Raw genomic sequence first — 19,463 nt, forward strand, 5'->3', positions numbered from 1 at the left:
CTAAAAAGGTCATAATACAGTATGTCAAAAAAGTGATACAATGTATGTATTATCAACCTGGTGGATGTGATGATTTTTTTGGGGGGGGGGAGAAGGGGTGGAGATGGATGGGGATGAGGGTTTGATATTGAAATGTGCTTAGAAACTTGAAATGTATGAATGTATTTTCTTGTATGACAATAAAAAATCAATAACAAAAAAGTATGGTATGTCAAAAAAAAGTCATAGTATGTCGAAGAAGTGATTAAAGAGTCATAGTATAAGTCTTAGTATAGTATGTTGAAAAAAGTGATAACAAGTATAACAATTATAGTATGTCGAAATAAGTAATAAAAAAGTCACAGTATAGTATGTCGAAAAAAGTCATAGTATAGTATGTCGAAAAAAAAGTCATAGTATAGTATGTTGAAAAAAGTGATAAAAAAGTGATAAAAAGTAATGGTATAGGATGTTGAGAAAAGTCATAGTATAGTATGTCGAAAAAAGTGATAAAAAAGACAGTATAGTATGTCGACAAAAGTGACAAAAAAGTGAAAGTATAGTATGTCGAAAAAAGTCATAGTATAGTATGTTGAAAAAAGTGATACAAAAGTCATGAGTATAAAATATAAGTAATTAAAAAAGTCATAATATAGCAAGTCGAAAAAAAAAAAGTGATAAAAAGAGTATTAGCATATATAGATGAATTTGACAAAAGTGATAAAAAGTCACAGTATGTGGTATGTCGAAAATTGTGATAAAAAGTCATAATAGAGTATGCCGAAAGAAGCGTTAGTGTAGTATGTTGAAAAAGTGATACAAAAGCCAAATCAGGTGCCTGATTTAGAAATGAGATTCTGCAACCAGGTAGCAATCCCATATCTCCACAGTCTGGGACCGACCTCTATCTCCCCGAAGATGACAACGCTTGCCCCACAGGGCGGGGTGTATCAGAGACTACCTCCAGAATGTGGGAGTGGAGAGGATAGAATGGTCTGCCAGCAGTCCTGACCTCAACCCTGTTGAACACTTGTTGGATCAGCGGGTACGTGTTCGATATGACCAACACAACCGTTGACGCTGACTTGCAAACAAATTCTGGTTGAAGTGTAGTTTAGTATGTCGAAAAAAGTGATACAAAAGTCATAGTATAGTATGTCGAACTGTGTATGTATTATCAACCTGCTGGATGGTGGAGGGGAGAAAAGTGTTGATGCGGAGAGAAGGGGTGGAGATGAATGGGGAAGAGGGTTTGATATTGAAATGTGCTTAGAAACTTAATATATACATAAATGATAAGTCAAAAAAGTCATAGTATAGTATGTTGAAAAAAAGTGATAAAAAGGTCATGTTATAGTATGTCAAAAAAGTGATAAAAAAGTCATAGGCATAGCATGTCGAAAATAGACATAGTATAGCATGTCAACAAAAGTGATAAAAAGTCATAGTATAGTATGTCAAAAAAAGTTATAAAAGTCATAAGTATAGTATGTCAAAAAGTCATAGAGTCATAATAGGTATGTCAAAAAAGTGATAAAAGTATAGTATAAAAGTGGTAAAAAGTAATGGTATGAAATTATAGTAATCAAAAAAAGTGACAAAAGTAGTATAATATATTAACTATATGTCGACGAAAGAGAAAAAGTCATAGGTATAGTATGTCGGAAAAAGTGAAAAAAGTCGTATATTATGTCGAAAAAGTGATAAAATAAATTTTAAGAAAAAGAGGAGTATAGTATGTTGAAAAGGCATAGTATGAGTATGATAAAAAGTGAGAAGTCATAATATAGTATGTCAAAAAACGTCATAGTATAGTATGTTGAAAAAAAGTGATAAAAAGTCATAGTATAGTATGCTGAATAAAAGTGATAAAAAGGTCATAGTAAAGTATATCGAAAAAGTCATAGTATAGTATGTCGAAAAAAGTCATAGTATTAGTATGTCGAAAAAGTGATAAGTCATAGTATAGTATGTCGACAAAAGTGATAAAAAAGTCATAGTATACTATGTCGAAAAAAGTGATAAAAAGTCACAGTATAGTATGTTGAAAATTATGATAAAAAGTCATGGTACAGTATGTCGAAAAAAAGTCGGTAGGATAGCATATCGAAAAAAGTGATAAAAAAGTTATAGTTATGAGTATGTCAAAAAGTCATGGTATAGTATGTTGAAAAAGTCATAGTATGTATGTTGAATAAAGTGATAAAAAGTCATAAGTGTAGTATGACAAAAAAGGTATAAAAATTCATGAGTATAGTATGTTGAATAAAGTAACAAAAAGGTCATAGTAAAGTATGTCAAAAAAAGTCATAGTTATGGTATATCGACAAAAGTGATAAAAAGTCATAGTTATAGTAATATAAGAAGAAAGTGATAAAAAAGGTTAAAAGGTATGTCAAAAAATTAAAAGTTATGGTGTGAATAAAGTGATAAAAAGTTATAGTATAGTTGTGAAAAAAGTCATAGTATAGTAAGTTGAAAAAGGGATAAAGGTCATGAGTATAGTATGTCGAAAAAAGTGATAAAAAGATCATAGTATAGTATGTGAAAAAGTTATAGTATTATGTGAAAAACGTGATAAAAAGTAATAGTATGGCAATTTAAACTAAATGATAAGAGGTCATGGTATAATTATTGAATAAGAGTGATAAAAAGTTAATGTATTCAAAGAAGTCTGGTATGGTATGCGAAGTAAAGTGATAAAAAGTCATAGTATAGTATGTCGAAAAAAGTCATAGTATAGTAAGTTGAAAAAAGGGATAAAAAGGTCATGAGTATAGTATGTGAAAAAAGTAGTAAAATTCATAGTATAGTATGTTGAATAAAAGTAACAAAAGTCATAGTAAAGTATGGAAAAAATCATAGTATAGTGTTAATGCGACAAAAGTGATAAAGATAGTATAGGGTAGTCGAATAAAGTGATAAAAAGGTTAAAAGTATGTCAAAAAAGTCATGGTATAGTATGTCGAGTAAAAGAATAAAAAGTCATAGTATAGTATGTCGAAAAAGTCATAGTATAGTAAGTTGAAAAAAGGGATAAAAAGGTCATAGTATAGTATGTCGAAAAAAGTGATAAAAAAGTCATAGTATAGTATGTCGAAAAAAGTCATAGTATAGTATGTCGAAAAAAGTGATAAAAGAGTAATAGTATGGCAATTTAAACTAAATGATAAGAAAGTCATAGTATAGTATGTCGAATAAAGTGATAAAAAAGTTAAAGTATGTCAAAAAAAGTCATGGTATAGTATGTCGAGTAAAGTGATAAAAAAGTCATAGTATAGTAAGTTGAAAAAAGGGATAAAAAGGTCATAGTATAGTATGTCGAAAAAAGTGATAAAAAAGTCATAGTATAGTATGTCGAAAAAAGTCATAATTGTATGTCGAAAAAGTCATAGTATAGTAAGTTGAAAAAAGAGATAAAATACCATGTATAGGTATGTCGAAAAAAGATGATAAAAGTGATAGTAAAGTATGTCCAAAATGTATATTATGTCAAATAAAGTGATAAAAAGTTAAGTGTAAAAGTCATGGTATAATTAAGATTGAAAAAAAGTGATTAAAGTCATATTATAGTATGTTGAAAAAAAGTTATAGTATAGTATGTTGAAAAAGTCATAGTATAGACCAATGCTACTAAATTAGCATTCACAAAAATAAAGTCATGAAAAATTCATAGTTAAGTATAGTGAGAAAAAACTTATGAGTATAGTTATGTTCAAAAAGGGAAATTTAAAAGTCATATATAGTATGTGAAATAATTGATAAAACTTCGTTATAGAATGTCGAAAAAAGTGAGAGTATAGAATGTAAATAAAAGTCAAAGTATATGGTGTGCTGAAAAAGTCATAGTTTATGTATGTCGAAAAAAGTGATAGAGTCATAGTATGAGTATGTCGAGGAAAAGGTCATAGCATTAAGTATGTAAAAAAGTCATAGTATAGTATGTTAAACAGTTATAAAAAGTCATAGTATAGCATGTTGACAAAAGTGATCAAAACAGTCATAGTATAGTATGTTGAAAAAGTGATAAAAAAGTCATAGTATAGCAAGTGTCGAAAAGATCATAATAGTATGCTTGAAAGGTGATTAAGTCACAGTATAGTAAGTACGAAAAAAGTTAATAAAAGTCATAGTATAGTATGTCGAAAAAAGTGATAAAAAGTCATAGTATAGTAAGTTGAAAAAAAGTCATAGTGTAGTATGGTAAGACTATATGATAATAGAAAGTCATAGTATAGTATGTCGAAAAAAGTGACAAAAAAGTCAAAGTATAGTATGTCGACAAAAAGTGATAAAAAGTCATAGTATAGTATGTCAAAAAAAAGTGATAAAGTCATAGTATAGTATGTAGAAAAAGTGATAAAAAAGTCATAGTATAGTATGTTGAAAAAGTCATAGTATAGTATGATAAAAAATAGAGAAGTCATAATATAGTATGTCAAAAACGTCATAGTATAGTATGTCGAAAAAAGTGATAAAAAAGTCATAGTATAGTATGTTGAATAAAGTGATAAAAAGGTCATAGTAAGGTATGTCGAAAAAAGTCATAGTATAGTATGTCGAAAAAAGTCATAGTATAGTATGTCGAAAAAAGTGATAAGTCATAATTATAGTATGTCAACAAAGTGATAAAATAGTCATAGTATACTATGCGAAAAAAGTGATAAAAAGTCACAGTATAGTATGTTGAAAATTATGATAAAAAGTCATGAATATAGAGTATGTGAAAAAGGTGGTAGGATAGCATATCAGAAAAAAGTGATAAAAAAGTTATAGTATAGGTATGTCAAAAAAAGTCATGGTATAGTATGTTGAAAAAAGTCATGAGTATAGTATGTTGAATAAAAGTGATAAAAAAGTCATGAGTGTAAGTGTACAAAAAAAAGTGATAAAAAATTCATGAGTATAGTGTGTTGAATAAAGTAACAAAAGGTCATAGTAAAGTATGTGACAAAAAGTCATAGTATAGTATGTAGACAAAAGTGATAAAAAGTCATAGTATAGTATGTCGAATAAAGTGATAAAAAAATTAAAGTATGTCAAAAAAGTCATGGTATAGTATGTCGAGTAAAAGTGATAAAAAAGTCATAGTAAAGTTATGTGAAAAAAAGTCATAGTATAGTATGTCGAAAAAAGTCATAGTAAAAGTATGTCGAGAAAAAAGTCATAGTATAGTATGTCGACAAAAGTGATAAAATAGTCATAGTATACTATGTCGAAAAACGTGATAGTATAGTATGTCGAAAAAAAGTGATAAAAAGTCACAGTATTAGTATGTTGAAAATTATGATAAAAAGTCATGGTACAGTATGTCGAAAAAAATTCATAGTATAGTATGTTGAATAAAATATAAAAGGTCATAGTAAAATTATGCTCCGAAAAAAGTCATAGTATAGTATGTCAGAAAAAAAGTGATAAAAGAGTAATAGTATGGCAATTTAAACTAAATGATAAGAAAGTCATAGTATAGTATGTGAAAAAAAGTGACAAAAAAGTGAAAGTATAGCATGTCGACAAAAGTGATAAAAAAGTCATAGTATAGTATGTCGAGATAAAGTGATAAAAAAGTTAAAGTATGTCAAAAAAGTCATGGTATAGTATGTCCAATTAAAGTGATAAAAAAGTCATGAGTATAGTATGTTGAAAAAAGAGTCATAGTATAGTAAGTTGAAAAAAGGGATAAAAAGGTCATAGTATAGTGTTGAGAAAAAAGTCATAGTATAAGGTATGTCGAAAAAGAGTCATAGTATAGTAAGTTGAAAAAAAGGGATAAAAACCATAGTATAGGTATGTCGAAAAAATGATAAAAAGTGATAGTATAGTATGTCGAGAAAAAAGTCATAGTATAGTATGTCGAATAAAGTGATAAAAAGTCATAGTAAAGTTATGTCCAAAAAGTCATAGTATATTATGTCAAATAAAGTGAAAAAAGTTAAAGTTATGTCAAAAAAAGTCATGGTATAGTAGATTGAAAAAGGTGATTAAAAGTCATATTATAGTATGTTGAAAAAAGTTATAGTATAGTATGTTGAAAAAAAGTCATAGTATAGACCAAATGCTACTAAATTAGCATTCACAAAATAAAGTCATGAAAAATTCATAGTAAGAGTTATGATGAAAAAACTATAGTATAGTATGTCAAAAAGGAAATTTAAAAGTCATAATATAGTATGTCGAAATAATTGATAAAAACTTCGTTATAGAATGTCGAAAAAAAGTGAGAGTATAGAATGTAAATAAAAAGTCAAAGTATAGTGTGCTGAAAAAAGGGTCATGAGTATAGTATGTCGAAAAAGTGATAAGTCATGAGTATGGTATGTGGGGAAAAGGTCATAGCATTAGTCGAAAAAAGTGATAAAAAAGTCATTGAGTATGTATGTTGAAAACAGTGATAAAAAAGTCATGAGTATAACGTATAGACAAAGTGATAAAAAGTCATAGTATAGTATGTTGAAAACAGTGATAAAAAAGTCATGAGTATAGCATGTCGACAAAAGTGATAAAAAGTCATAGTATAGTATGTCGAAAAGAGGTGATTAGAGTCACAGTATAGTTAAATTCGACAAAGTGATAAAAAAGTCATAGTATAGTATGTGACAAAGAGTGTAAAAAGTCATAGTATAGTATGTCGAAAAAAGGTGATTAAGTCACAGTATAGTAAGTTGAAAAAAAGTCATAGTGTAGTATGATGAAAAAAGTGATAAAAAAGTCATGGTATAGTATGTGAAAAAAGTAATAAAAAAGTCATAGTATAGTATGTCCGACAAAGTGATAAGTCATAGTATAGTATGTCGGAAAAGGTCATAGCATTAGTCAGAAAAAAGTGATAAAAGAGTCATAGTATAATATGTTGAAAAAAGTGATAAAAAAAGTCATAGTATAGCATGTCGACAAAAGTGATAAAAAAGTCATAATATAGTATGTTGAAAACAGTGATAAAAAAGTCATAGTATAGCATGTCGACAAAAGTGATAAAAAGTCATAGTATAGTATGTCGAAAGAGTGATTAGAGTCACAGTATAGTAAAGTCGACACAAAGTGATAAAAAGTCATAGTATAGTATGTACGACAAAAGTGATAAAAAGTCATAGTATAGTATGTCGAAAAAAGTGATTAAGTCACAGTATAGTAAGTTGAAAAAAAGTCATAGTGTAGTATGATGAAAAAAGTGATAAAAAGTCATGGTATGAGTATGTAGAAAAAAGTAATAAAAAATTATAGTATAGTTATGTCGAACAAAAGTGATAAAAAAGTCATAATATAGTATGTCAAAAAAGTCATAGTATAGTATGTTGAAAAAGTGATAAAAAGTCATAGTATAGTATGTTGAAAAAGAGTCATAAAAAGTCATAGTATAGTATGTTGAAAAAAAGTGATAAAAAAGTCATAAGTATAGTATGTTGAATAAAGTGATAAAAAAGGTCATGAGTATAGTATGTCTAGAAAAAGTCATAGTATAGTATGTTGAATAAAAGTGATAAAAGGTCATAGTAAAGTATGTCGAAAAAAAGTCATAGTATGGTATGTCGAAAGAAGTCATAGTATGATATGTCGAAAAAGTGACAAAAAAGTGAAAGTATGGTATGTCAGAAAAAAGTCATAGTATAATATGTCGAAAAAAAGTGATAAAAAGTCACGTATGGTATGTGAAAATTGTGCTAAAAAGGTCATAATACAGTATGTCAAAAAAGTGATACAGTGTATGTATTATCAACCTGGTGGATGGTGATGATTTTTTGGGGGGAGAAGGGTGGGAGATGGATGGGGATGAGGGTTTGATATTGAAATGTGCTTAGAAACTTGAAATGTATGAATGTATTTTCTTGTATGACAATAAAAAATCAATAACAAAAAAGTATGGTATGTCAAAAAAAAGTCATAGTATGTCGAAGAAGTGATTAAAGAGTCATAGTATAAGTCTTAGTATAGTATGTTGAGAAAAGTGATAAAAAAGTCATAGTATAGTATGTTGAAAAAAGTGATAACAAGTATAACAATTATAGTTGTAGGAAATAAGTAATAAAAAAGTCATAGTATAGTTATGTGGAAAAAAAGTCATAGTATAGTATGTCAGAAAAAAAGTCATAGTATGGTATGTTGAAAAAAGTGATAAAAAAGTGATAAAAAGTAATGGTATAGGATGTTGAGAAAAGTCATAGTATAGTATGTCGAAAAAAGTGATAAAAGACAGTATAGTATGTCGACAAAAGTGACAAAAAAGTGAAAGTATAGTATGTCGAAAAAAGTCATAGTATAGTATGTTGAAAAAAGTGATACAAAAGTCATAGTATAATATGTCGAAAAAAGTAATAAAAAAAGTCATAGTATAGCAAGTCGAAAAAAGTGATAAAAGAGTAATAGTATAGCATGTTGACAAAAGTGATAAAAAAGTCACAGTATGGTATGTCGAAAATTGTGATAAAAAAGTCATAATAGAGTATGTCGAAAGAAGCGTTAGTGTAGTATGTTGAAAAAGTGATACAAAAGCCAAATCAGGTGCCTGATTTAGAAATGAGATTCTGCAACCAGTGGCAATCCCATATCTCCACAGTCTGGGACCGACCTCTATCCTCGAAGATGACAACGCTTGCCCCCACAGGGCGGGGTGTATCAGAGACTACCTCCAGAATGTGGGAGTGGAGAGGATAGAATGGTCTGCCAGCAGTCCTGACCTCAACCCTGTTGAACACTTGTTGGATCAGCTTGGGCGTGCTGTTCGAGTGACCAACACAACCACGTTGGCTGACTTGCAAACAAATTCTGGTTGAAGTGTAGTTTAGTATGTCGAAAAAAGTGATACAAAAGTCATAGTATAGTATGTCGAACTGTGTATGTATTATCAACCTGCTGGATGGTGGAGGGGAGAAAAGTGTTGATGCGGGGAGAAAGGCGGAGATGAATGGGGAAGAGGGTTTGATATTGAAATGTGCTTAGAAACTTAATATATACATAATATAGTAAGTCAAAAAAGTCATAGTATAGTATGTTGAAAAAAGTGATAAAAAGGTCATGTTATAGTATGTCAAAAAAAGTGATAAAAAAGTCATAGTATAGCATGTCGAAAATAGACATAGTATAGCATGTCAACAAAAGTGATAAAAAAGTCATAGTATAGCATGTCAACAAAAGTGATAAAAAAGTCATAGTATAGTATGTCGAAAAAAGTCATAAGTCATAATATAGTATGTCAAAAAAGTCATAGTATAGTATGTCGAAAAAAGTGATAAAAAAGTCATAGTATAGTATGTCGAAAAAAGTGATAAAAGAGTAATAGTATGGCAATTTAAACTATATGATAAGAAAGTCATAGTATAGTATGTCGAAAAAAGTGACAAAAAAGTGAAAGTATAGCATGTCGACAAAAGTGATAAAAAAGTCATAGTATAGTATGTCGAAAAAAGTGATAAGTCATAGTATAGTATGTCGAAAAAAGTGATAAAAAGTCATAGTATAGTATGTTGAAAAAAGTCATAGTATAGTATGATAAAAAAAGTGAGAAGTCATAATATAGTATGTCAAAAACGTCATAGTATAGTATGTTGAAAAAAGTGATAAAAAAGTCATAGTATAGTATGCTGAATAAAGTGATAAAAAGGTCATAGTAAAGTATGTCGAAAAAATTCATAGTATAGTATGTCGAAAAAAGTCATAGTATAGTATGTCGAAAAAAGTGATAAGTCATAGTATAGTATGTCGACAAAAGTGATAAAAATAGTCATAGTATACTATGTCGAAAAAAAGTGATAAAAAAGTCACAGTATAGTATGTTGAAAATTATGATAAAAAGTCATGGTACAGTATGTCGAAAAAAGTCGTAGGATAGCATATCGAAAAAAGTGATAAAAAAAGTTATAGTATAGTATGTCAAAAAAAAGTCATGGTATAGTATGTTGAAAAAAGTCATAGTATAGTATGTTGAATAAAGTGATAAAAAAGTCATAGTGTAGTATGACAAAAAAAGTGATAAAAAATTCATAGTATAGTATGTTGAATAAAGTAACAAAAAGGTCATAGTAAAGTATGTCGAAAAAAGTCATAGTATAGTATGTCGACAAAAGTGATAAAAAAGTCATAGTATAGTATGTCGAATAAAGTGATAAAAAAGTTAAAGTATGTCAAAAAAAGTCATGGTATAGTATGTCGAGTAAAGTGATAAAAAAGTCATAGTATAGTATGTCGAAAAAAGTCATAGTATAGTATGTGAAAAAGTCATAGTAAAGTATGTGAAAAAAGTCATAGTATAGTATGTCGAATAAAGTGATAAAATAGTCATAGTATACTATGTGAGGTGATAGTATAGTATGTGAAAAGTGATAAAAAAGTCACAGTATAGTATGTTGAAAATTATGATAAAAAGTCTAATGGTCGTATGTCGAAAAAAGTCATAGTATAGTATGTCGAAAAAAGTGATAAAAAAGTCATAGTATAGTATGTCGAAAAAAGTCATAGTATAGTATGTCGAAAAAAGTGATAAAAGAGTAATAGTATGGCAATTTAAACTAAATGATAAGAAAGTCATAGTATAGTATGTCGAATAAAGTGATAAAAAGTAGAAAGTATAGTATGTCGACAAAAGTGATAAAAAGTCATAGTATAGTATGTCGAATAAAGTGATAAAAAAGTTAAAGTATGTCAAAAAAAGTCATGGTATAGTATGTCGAGTAAAGTGATAAAAAAGTCATAGTATAGTATGTTGAAAAAAGTCATAGTATAGTAAGTTGAAAAAGGGATAAAAAGGTCATAGTATAGTATGTCGAAAAAAAAGTCATAGTATAGTATGTCGAAAAAAGTCATAGTATAGTAAGTTGAAAAAAGGGATAAAAAAGCCATAGTATAGTATGTCGAAAAAAATGATAAAAAAGTGATAGTATAGTATGTCGAAAAAAGTCATAGTATAGTATGTCGAAAAAAATGATAAAAAAGTGATAGTAAAGTATGTCCAAAAAAGTCATAGTATATTATGTCAAATAAAGTGATAAAAAAGTTAAAGTATGTCAAAAAAAGTCATGGTATAGTAGATTGAAAAAAGTGATTAAAAGTCATATTATAGTATGTTGAAAAAAGTTATAGTATAGTATGTTGAAAAAAGTCATAGTATAGACCAATGCTACTAAATTAGCATTCACAAAATAAAGTCATGAAAAATTCATAGTAGAGTATGATGAAAAAAACTATAGTATAGTATGTCCAAAAAGGAAATTTAAAAGTCATAATATAGTATGTCGAAATAATTGATAAAAACTCGTTATAGAATGTCGAAAAAAAGTGAGAGTATAGAATGTAAATAAAAAGTCAAAGTATAGTGTGCTGAAAAAAGTCATAGTATAGTATGTCGAAAAAAGTGATAAGTCATAGTATAGTATGTCGGAAAAGGTCATAGCATTAGTCGAAAAAAGTGATAAAAAAGTCATAGTATAGTATGTTGAAAACAGTGATAAAAAAAGTCATAGTATAGCATGTCGACAAAAGTGATAAAAAAGTCATAGTATAGTATGTTGAAAACAGTGATAAAAAAAGTCATAGTATAGCATGTCGACAAAAGTGATAAAAAAGTCATAGTATAGTATGTCGAAAGAAGTGATTAAGTCACAGTATAGTAAGTCGACAAAAGTGATAAAAAAGTCATAGTATAGTATGTCGACAAAAGTGATAAAAAAGTCATAGTATAGTAAGTTGAAAAAAGTCATAGTGTAGTATGATGAAAAAAGTGATAAAAAAGTCATGGTATAGTATGTCGAAAAAAGTAATAAAAAAGTCATAGTATAGTATGTCGACAAAAGTGATAAGTCATAGTATAGTATGTCGGAAAAGGTCATAGCATTAGTCGAAAAAAGTGATAAAAAAGACCATAGTATAGTATGTTGAAAACAGTGATAAAAAAAGTCATAGTATAGCATGTCGAAAAAAGTGATAAAAAAGTCATAGTATAGTATGTTGAAAACAGTGATAAAAAAAGTCATAGTATAGCATGTCGACAAAAGTGATAAAAAAGTCATAGTATAGTATGTCGAAAAGAAGTGATTAAGTCACAGTATAGTAAGTCGACAAAAGTGAAAAAAAGTCACAGTATAGTAAGTCGAAAAAAGTGATAAAAAAGTCATAGTATAGTATGTCGACAAAAGTGATAAAAAAGTCATAGTATAGTAAGTTGAAAAAAGTCATAGTGTAGTATGATGAAAAAAGTGATAAAAAAGTCATGGTATAGTATGTCGAAAAAAGTAATAAAAAAGTCATAGTATAGTATGTCGACAAAAGTGATAAAAAAGTCATAATATAGTATGTCAAAAAAGTCATAGTATAGTATGTTGAAAAAAGTGATAAAAAAGTCATAGTATAGTATGTTGAAAAAAGTGATAAAAAAGTCATAGTATAGCATGTTGAATAAAGTGATAAAAAGGTCATAGTATAGTATGTCGAAAAAAGTCATAGTATAGTATGTTGAATAAAGTGATAAAAAGGTCATAGTAAAGTATGTCGACAAAAGTCATAGTATGGTATGTCGAAAAAAGTGACAAAAAAGTGAAAGTATAGCATGTCGACAAAAGCGATAAAAAAGTCATAGTATAGTATGTCGAAAAAAGTGATAAAGTCACAGTATAGTAAGTCGAAAAAAGTGATAAAAATGTCATAGTATAGTATGTTGAAAAAAGTCATAGTATAGTATGATGAAAAAAGTGATAAAAAAGTCATAGTATAGCATGTCGACAAAAGTAATAAAAAAGCAGTGGTGGAATGTAACGAAGTACAAATACTTCGTTACTGTACTTAAGTAAATTTTTCACGTATCGTGCATACTGACTTTTACTTCGTTACATTTTGCAGCAATTATCTATACTTTCTACTCCACTACATTTCTACAACTTTCCGTTACATTTTTGTTACATTTTCTGATCAGTTTTCCCCCCTGCCAAAACGTCTTCCTGACCGTCACACGTTTGCAGTCCGCGAGAAGTATAAAACCAAGGGCTGACAATTCGCACAGCGTTTTGAACGGGTTTGTCCACCTGGGTTATTAAACGCCACTACGTCTAATAAACGCCACCTGGCGGTTAATAAACGCCACCACGCGTGTGACGTCACCAGGCGTTTAATAAACGCCAGGTGGCGCCACAAACGCCGTTCAAAACGTCGCCGAATTGGCGACGAATGTGACCCTTTGGCTTTCCATACCACTCCCAGTGCCGCTCGCGATATTACGAATCCCACTATGGCCACGCCAAGACCCGCCCTTCAATAGTATGTATTGGCCAGGCGCGTACCGCTCCCGGTACTACCGCTGCTCCCGTTACTGCTGCTGCTCCCGATACTCTGCTCGGTCATATGTGAAGCATCCGTTCACATAGGGATAATATACAACCTGTATGTTTATCTTCAAAACACTCGTGGTCCTCCACAGCAGTGAAGCCACGTACTTGTTGTCCAAGCCCGTGTGTTCTCGCTAGATAAATGTGTGCAGCATTCACTGTCCCGAGGGAAATAATGCAAAGTCGAGCTTCATGCAGATCACCCTGATAGATAACCAGAATTGTAAGTCAGAATGTAAACTGGGCCACAGATGGTAAGCACAATTAAATTAACCTAAAACTAACTTAATTAAAATGCCACAGCCCATACTGTTTATTTTTTTTAGTTTTTTATTATTAGAATATAGACATTAAGAGAATAAATCGTTATGCAAGTACTTTTACTTTTAATACTTAAAGTACATTTAAAATCAGGTACTTCTAATTTTACTAAAGTACTTTGACTTAAGTACTGAGATTCAGTACTTCCTCCACCACTGTAAAAAAGTCATAGTATAGTATGTTGAAAAAAGTGATAAAAAAATAATAGTATAGTATGTCGAAAAAAGTGATAAAAAAGTCACAGTATACTATGTTGAAAATTATGATTAAAAGTCATAGTACAGTATGTCGAAAAACATCATAGTATAGTATGTTGAATAAAGTGATAAAAAAAGTCATAGTATAGTATGTCGAAAAAAGTGATAAAAGACTCATATAGCATGTCGAAAAAAGTGATACAAAAATCATAGTATAGTATGTTGGAAAAAGTATTAAAAAGTCATATTATAGTATGTTGAAAAAGTCATAGTATAGACCTATGCTGCTGAATTAGTATTCACAAAATAAAGTCATAAAAAAGTCATGTTATAGAATTTCGAAAAAAATGATAGTATAGTATGTCCAAAAAGGAAATACAAAAGTCATACTATAGTATGTCAAAATAATTGATAAAAAGTCATGTTATAGAATGTCGAAAAAGGGCATAGTATAGAATGTCGAAAAAAGTGATGAAGGTCAAAGTATAGTATGTTGAAAAAAGTCGTAGTATAGTATGTCGAAAAAAGTCATAGTATAGTATGTCGAAAAAAGTGATAAAAAAAGTAATGGTATAGTATGTCGAAAAAAGTGATAAAAGAGTAATAGTATAACATGTCAACAAAAGTGATAAAAATAGTCATAGTATACTATGTCGAAAAAAGTCATAGTATAGTATGTTGAAAAAAGTCATATTGTAGTATGATAAAAAAAAAGTGATAAAAAAGTCACAGTATAGTGTGTCGGAAAAAGTGATACAAAATTCATAGTATAGCAAGTAGAAAAAAGTGATGAAAAAAAGTCATGGTATAGCATGTCGAAAAAAGTGATACAAAAGTCATAGTATAGTATGTTGGAAAAAAGTATTAAAAAGTCATATTATAGTATGTTGAAAAAGTCATAGTATAGTATGTCAAAAAAGTCATAGTATGATATATTGAAAAAAGTGATAAAAGAGTAATCGTATAACATGTCGAAAATAGTAATAGTATAGCATGTCGACAAAAGTGATAACAAGTCATAGTATAGTATGTCGAAAAAAGTCATAGTATAGTATGTCGAAAAAAGTCATGGTATAGTATGTCGAATAAAGTGATAAAAAAGTCGTAGTAAAATATGTCGAAAAAGTCATAGTATGGCATGTTGAAAAAAGTTCTAAAAGATCAATAGTATAGCATGTCGAATAAAGTGATAAAAGAGTAATAGTATAGCATGACGACAAAAGTGATAAAAATAGTCATAGTTTACTATGTCGAAAAAGTCATAGTACAGTATGTCGAAAAAAGTCATAGTATTGTATGTTGAATAAAGTGATAAAAAAGTTAAAGTAAAGTATGTCGAAAAAAGTCATAGTACTATGTTGAATAAAGTGATAAAAAAGTCATAGTATAGTATGTTGAAAAAAGTGATAAAAAAGTCATAGTATAGTATGTCGACAAAAGTGATAAAAAAGTTATAGTAAAGTATGTCGAAAAAAGTCATAGTACTATGTTGAATAAAATGATAAAAAAAGTCATATGTCGAAAAAAGTGATAAAAGAGTAATAGTATACCATGTCGAAAATAGTCATAGTATAGTATGTCGAATAAAGTGATAAAAAAGTCATATGTCAAAAAAAGTGATAGAGTAATAGTATAGTATGTTGAAAAATGTCATAGTATAGTACGTCAAAAAGAGTCACAGTATAGCATGTCAAAAAAAGCGATAAAAAATCATAGTATAGCATGTCGAAAAAGTGATACAAATAGTCATAGTATACTATGTTGAAAAAAGTGATGATATAGTATGTCGAAAATTATGATAAAAAGTCCTAGTACAGTATGTCGAAAAAAGTCATATTATAGCATGTCGACAAAAGTGATAAAAAGTCATAGTATATCGAATAAAGTGATAAAAAAGTAATTGTATAGCATGTTGACAAAAGTGATAAAAATAGTCATAGTATACTATGACGAAAAAAGTGATAGTGTAACGTCAAAAAAAGTGATAAAAAAGTCATAGTATAATATGTCGAAAAAAGTGATAAAAAAGTCATAGTATAATATGTCGAAAAAAGTGATAAAAGAGTCATAGTATAGCATGTCGACAAAAGTAAAAAAAAAAGTCATAATATACTATGTCGAAAAAAGTCATAGTATAGTACATCTAAAAAAGTGATAAAAAAGTCATAGTATCGTACATCAAAAAGAGTCACAGTATAGCATGTCGAATAAAAGTGATAAAAAAGTCACAGTACAGTATGATGAAAATTGTGATAAAAAAGTCATAATACAGTATGTCGAAAAACGTCGTAGTATGTCGAAAAAAGTCATAAAAAGTCATAGTTTAGTATGTCGAAAAAAGTCATAAAAAGTAATTGTATAGTATGTCATAAAAAGTCATGACAAAAGTCATAGAATAGTATACAATAAATTTGTAAAAAAAAGTCATAGTAAATCATGCCATAAAAAGTCATAGTATGTCACAAAAATGTCAAAAAAGGAGGCCAGGGCAGCTAACCTCTTTGAGCGTGTGCCCCATGTACCAATGCTCAGTCCTTACCGCAGTGGTTCGGGTTCAGTTCCAACCTGCAGCCCTTTGCTGCCTGTCATCCCCCAAAAAAATAATCTCTTAATAATAAATAAATAATAAAAAATGTCATAGTATAGTATGTCATAAAAAGTCATAAAAAAGTCATAGTAAAGTTAGTACACAAATGTCATAAAAAGGTCACAGTATAGTATCTCATAAAAAAAACCATATATGTCATAGTATATTATTTTATAAAAGCCATAAAATTCATAGAAACATGTCATAAAAAATACATAAAATGTTGTGTCCTGAAAAATGTCCTAAAAGTCTGTATATTATAAAAATATAAAAATGTCATAGTATAGTAAGCCATAAAAAGTCATAAAAGTATAGTATAGTATTTAATAAAAAAACAAACTGCATTAAGAGTCTTATATTATGTATGATGAAAAGACAGGACTATGTGCAAATAAAGAAGGGAAACAGATTAAGGTAGAATATGACAAGTTTCATCAAAATAATATTTTTTTTTCAGAGGATAGGTTCTGTTTTCCTGACTACAGCAAGGAAGGTAATTAACTTCACAACTGGGGAGCCAGAAGTAACATGAGTCGTCGTTGGGTGGAGTAACAGACTGCTCTGTTAGTAGCTGCCTATCAATCTGATGTGTGTAGCAGCTTGGGAGATTTTAGGCAGGTTGAGAATGAGTTAGGATGCAGCATTCCTGATGGGCTGGCTATCACAAACTTCTTCTTACAGGTTTATCACACAAAAAACAAGCAAAGCAGAGACAATAGCTGCAACAGTTTAGGACATTTATTTTGAAGACTGTGAAATGATGGACTGCATTAGTTGTTGTTAACAAGTTTTCAGCTGTTGATATAAACCCATTCTAAACAACCTTAAAATACCAAGAATAGTTTCATAGCCGCCAGAAACCAAAATGATCAAGTTATTAAACATCTTTTTTCCTTCCTGAGAATCTTATCTGGAATGCAAATGAATACAAAATAATAAATTAAACTGGCAAAAAAGGAAACACTGAACACAAACCAGGACAATGTAAAGGTACAGGCAATGGAGATTAGTATAGTACAGTAAACCACATCTTATCTTATGGTTACTTTTAACTGGATTATTTGTACATGAGTGAGGAAAATGTGTACTTTGAATAGCTCCTGGATGATTAGAAATTAGTGTTAGCTAGGATTGGTAACACTTTCATGGTGATATTTTGAGAGAAAACAAATCCTTAAACAGTAACATGTTTCTATTTGAAATGAAAGGAAATTAGTATCCAGTTTTGTGACCAAATCCCTCATTTTGCTGCAGAATTTCAGGAAAAGTCACTTACAAAAAGTGCAGTATATTTATACAGTTTTGTAATGCATCGCAGTAGAAACACTGGTATTTGGCAAACTCAATCTTTTAAACTTTGGATTAAACAAACTACGCTCGATAAATTCTTTTAAGTATTTGACTCAACAGATGACCTGTCCCAAATAATTAATCTATGCTAAAATACAATGCTGGTTTGGTCAAACTCAATCATTCACGCACACACAGTTGGAATTCTTTGAATTCATAATTGAGTGCTTACTGTCTACCCTCATTTATACCTAATAATATCTTACAAATTAAACAAAATGTTATAGACCAATACTATAACAACTGACTTGCTTATGTCACAACTCCACCAGCTGTGTGCAGAGGTTTGCCAGTTACTGGAACTGGGCATTTCCACCAAATGCAGAACGTCTGCGGACCGGCTCCGCTGCGTGTCATCTCCGTGCTCCGCCATCCGTCAATACCCACCAGGCCACGACTGACAGCTGTAGTCACAAGGACCCACGAGATCTCGCGAATTCACGTAGAATAGAACCACAAAACCAACAACAGTTTGTTTCCATCCAGAGGAAAATTAACCGGATGTTTTATTTTGTTTCTGTGCTCGACTTCCTGTCCCGCACTATCTGCCGTGTGCTGAATTGCTGCGGAGTTCTCCGGCAAAAATAGAAGCTCTGCGTATCTGCTGCGGAGGGCTGAGGATCGCCGGAGTTGTGCCGGAGTCAGAACGCAGCCGTTCTGAAGTCAGTGGAAATACACACACTGACTTTAATGGAAACCTAATGACTCCGCCGCCGTTCCGGAGCGGATCTGCAGACGTTCCGCAACCGGTGGAAATTGGGGGTTAGCAAGGTTTGGCACTTACAACAGTCCTAGACAACTAATACAAAAAAGGGGTTTTGGTACTTTTTTATTCGTGTATACCATTTCCCATTCCAGCTTTTAGGACATTAACCCCTTTCATGGAGTATGAAGCTCTTTCTTGGACTAAGTTTCTGAAGTTTTTGCCTACAGTAAACACCCCCAGCGACCAACATTTCGAATATCATCTTGCACTAATCTCTCCTGGAGATAACAGCAATGATGCTTTGTTTTTTACATAAATTAACCCAAAAACAAGCTCAAATTAAAACAAAACTTGAGTCAAGCAAATTGAGCATAACATTATTTCCCACTGTCCTTGGTCAATTTTTTAAATAGAGCATTTTGTCCTTCCAATTACTCAACCCTATAGTCCTCAGTGCTGAGTCTGTCATGATAGGAGTCTACTGCATATGGAAAACAGAGCCCGTCAAAACACGAGCATCACTATCCACACACCCCTAAACACACCTCACTTTTCTTAGGAATGCTGAAGGACGGGGAACGCTCCCCTTTGCCCTCAGGCTGCCTCCTGCTATCTCCAGCCAATTCTAGCCAACAAGCTCTTTCGGGCTACATCCACTGTTCATGAAACAGTCTTTAGGAATGAACCAGCCAGCTGTTGGCATCCTCCAGGTCTGTGTCCAGCTCCTCGTCTTCATCCAGAGGCTCTGGGGTTCGGAGGGCCAGCTCTCGTAGGAAAGCGGGTGAGTGGGCGGGGGGTTGGGAGACAGACTTGAGGCCAATTTTTTTCTTCATGAGGTGGAACTGGTCTCGGATGAAGTTGTAGAACTCATACTCGTAGCGCATGCGGTGGTACAGCACCTGCAGGGCCTCCAGAGTGGGTGTATGTTTACGGACTGTGCCTGTCATGTTCCCCATCTTCTTGTAGTCTGTAGAAAGAATATGGAAGAAAAGAAACAAACACTAAGAAGAAATCAGTTG

General features: G+C 30.6%; 1 protein-coding gene across 5 annotated transcripts in view; it reads right to left on the bottom strand.

The window, feature by feature from the left end:
- Window positions 1–18,242: 18,242 nt before the first annotated feature.
- Window positions 18,243–19,463, bottom strand: part of usta (uronyl 2-sulfotransferase a) — a 52,361-nt gene continuing 51,140 nt past the window's right edge. For all 5 annotated transcript variants that reach the window (XM_039782568.1, XM_039782571.1, XM_039782572.1 and 2 more), the window contains one exon: window positions 18,243–19,411. In XM_039782568.1, the coding sequence (XP_039638502.1) occupies window positions 19,119–19,411 (293 nt within the window). In that variant the 3' untranslated portion in view covers window positions 18,243–19,118. The remainder of the gene's footprint in view (window positions 19,412–19,463) is intronic.

Source organism: Perca fluviatilis, chromosome 18, assembly GCF_010015445.1.
Source record: "Perca fluviatilis chromosome 18, GENO_Pfluv_1.0, whole genome shotgun sequence".
Lineage (NCBI taxonomy): Eukaryota > Metazoa > Chordata > Actinopteri > Perciformes > Percidae > Perca > Perca fluviatilis.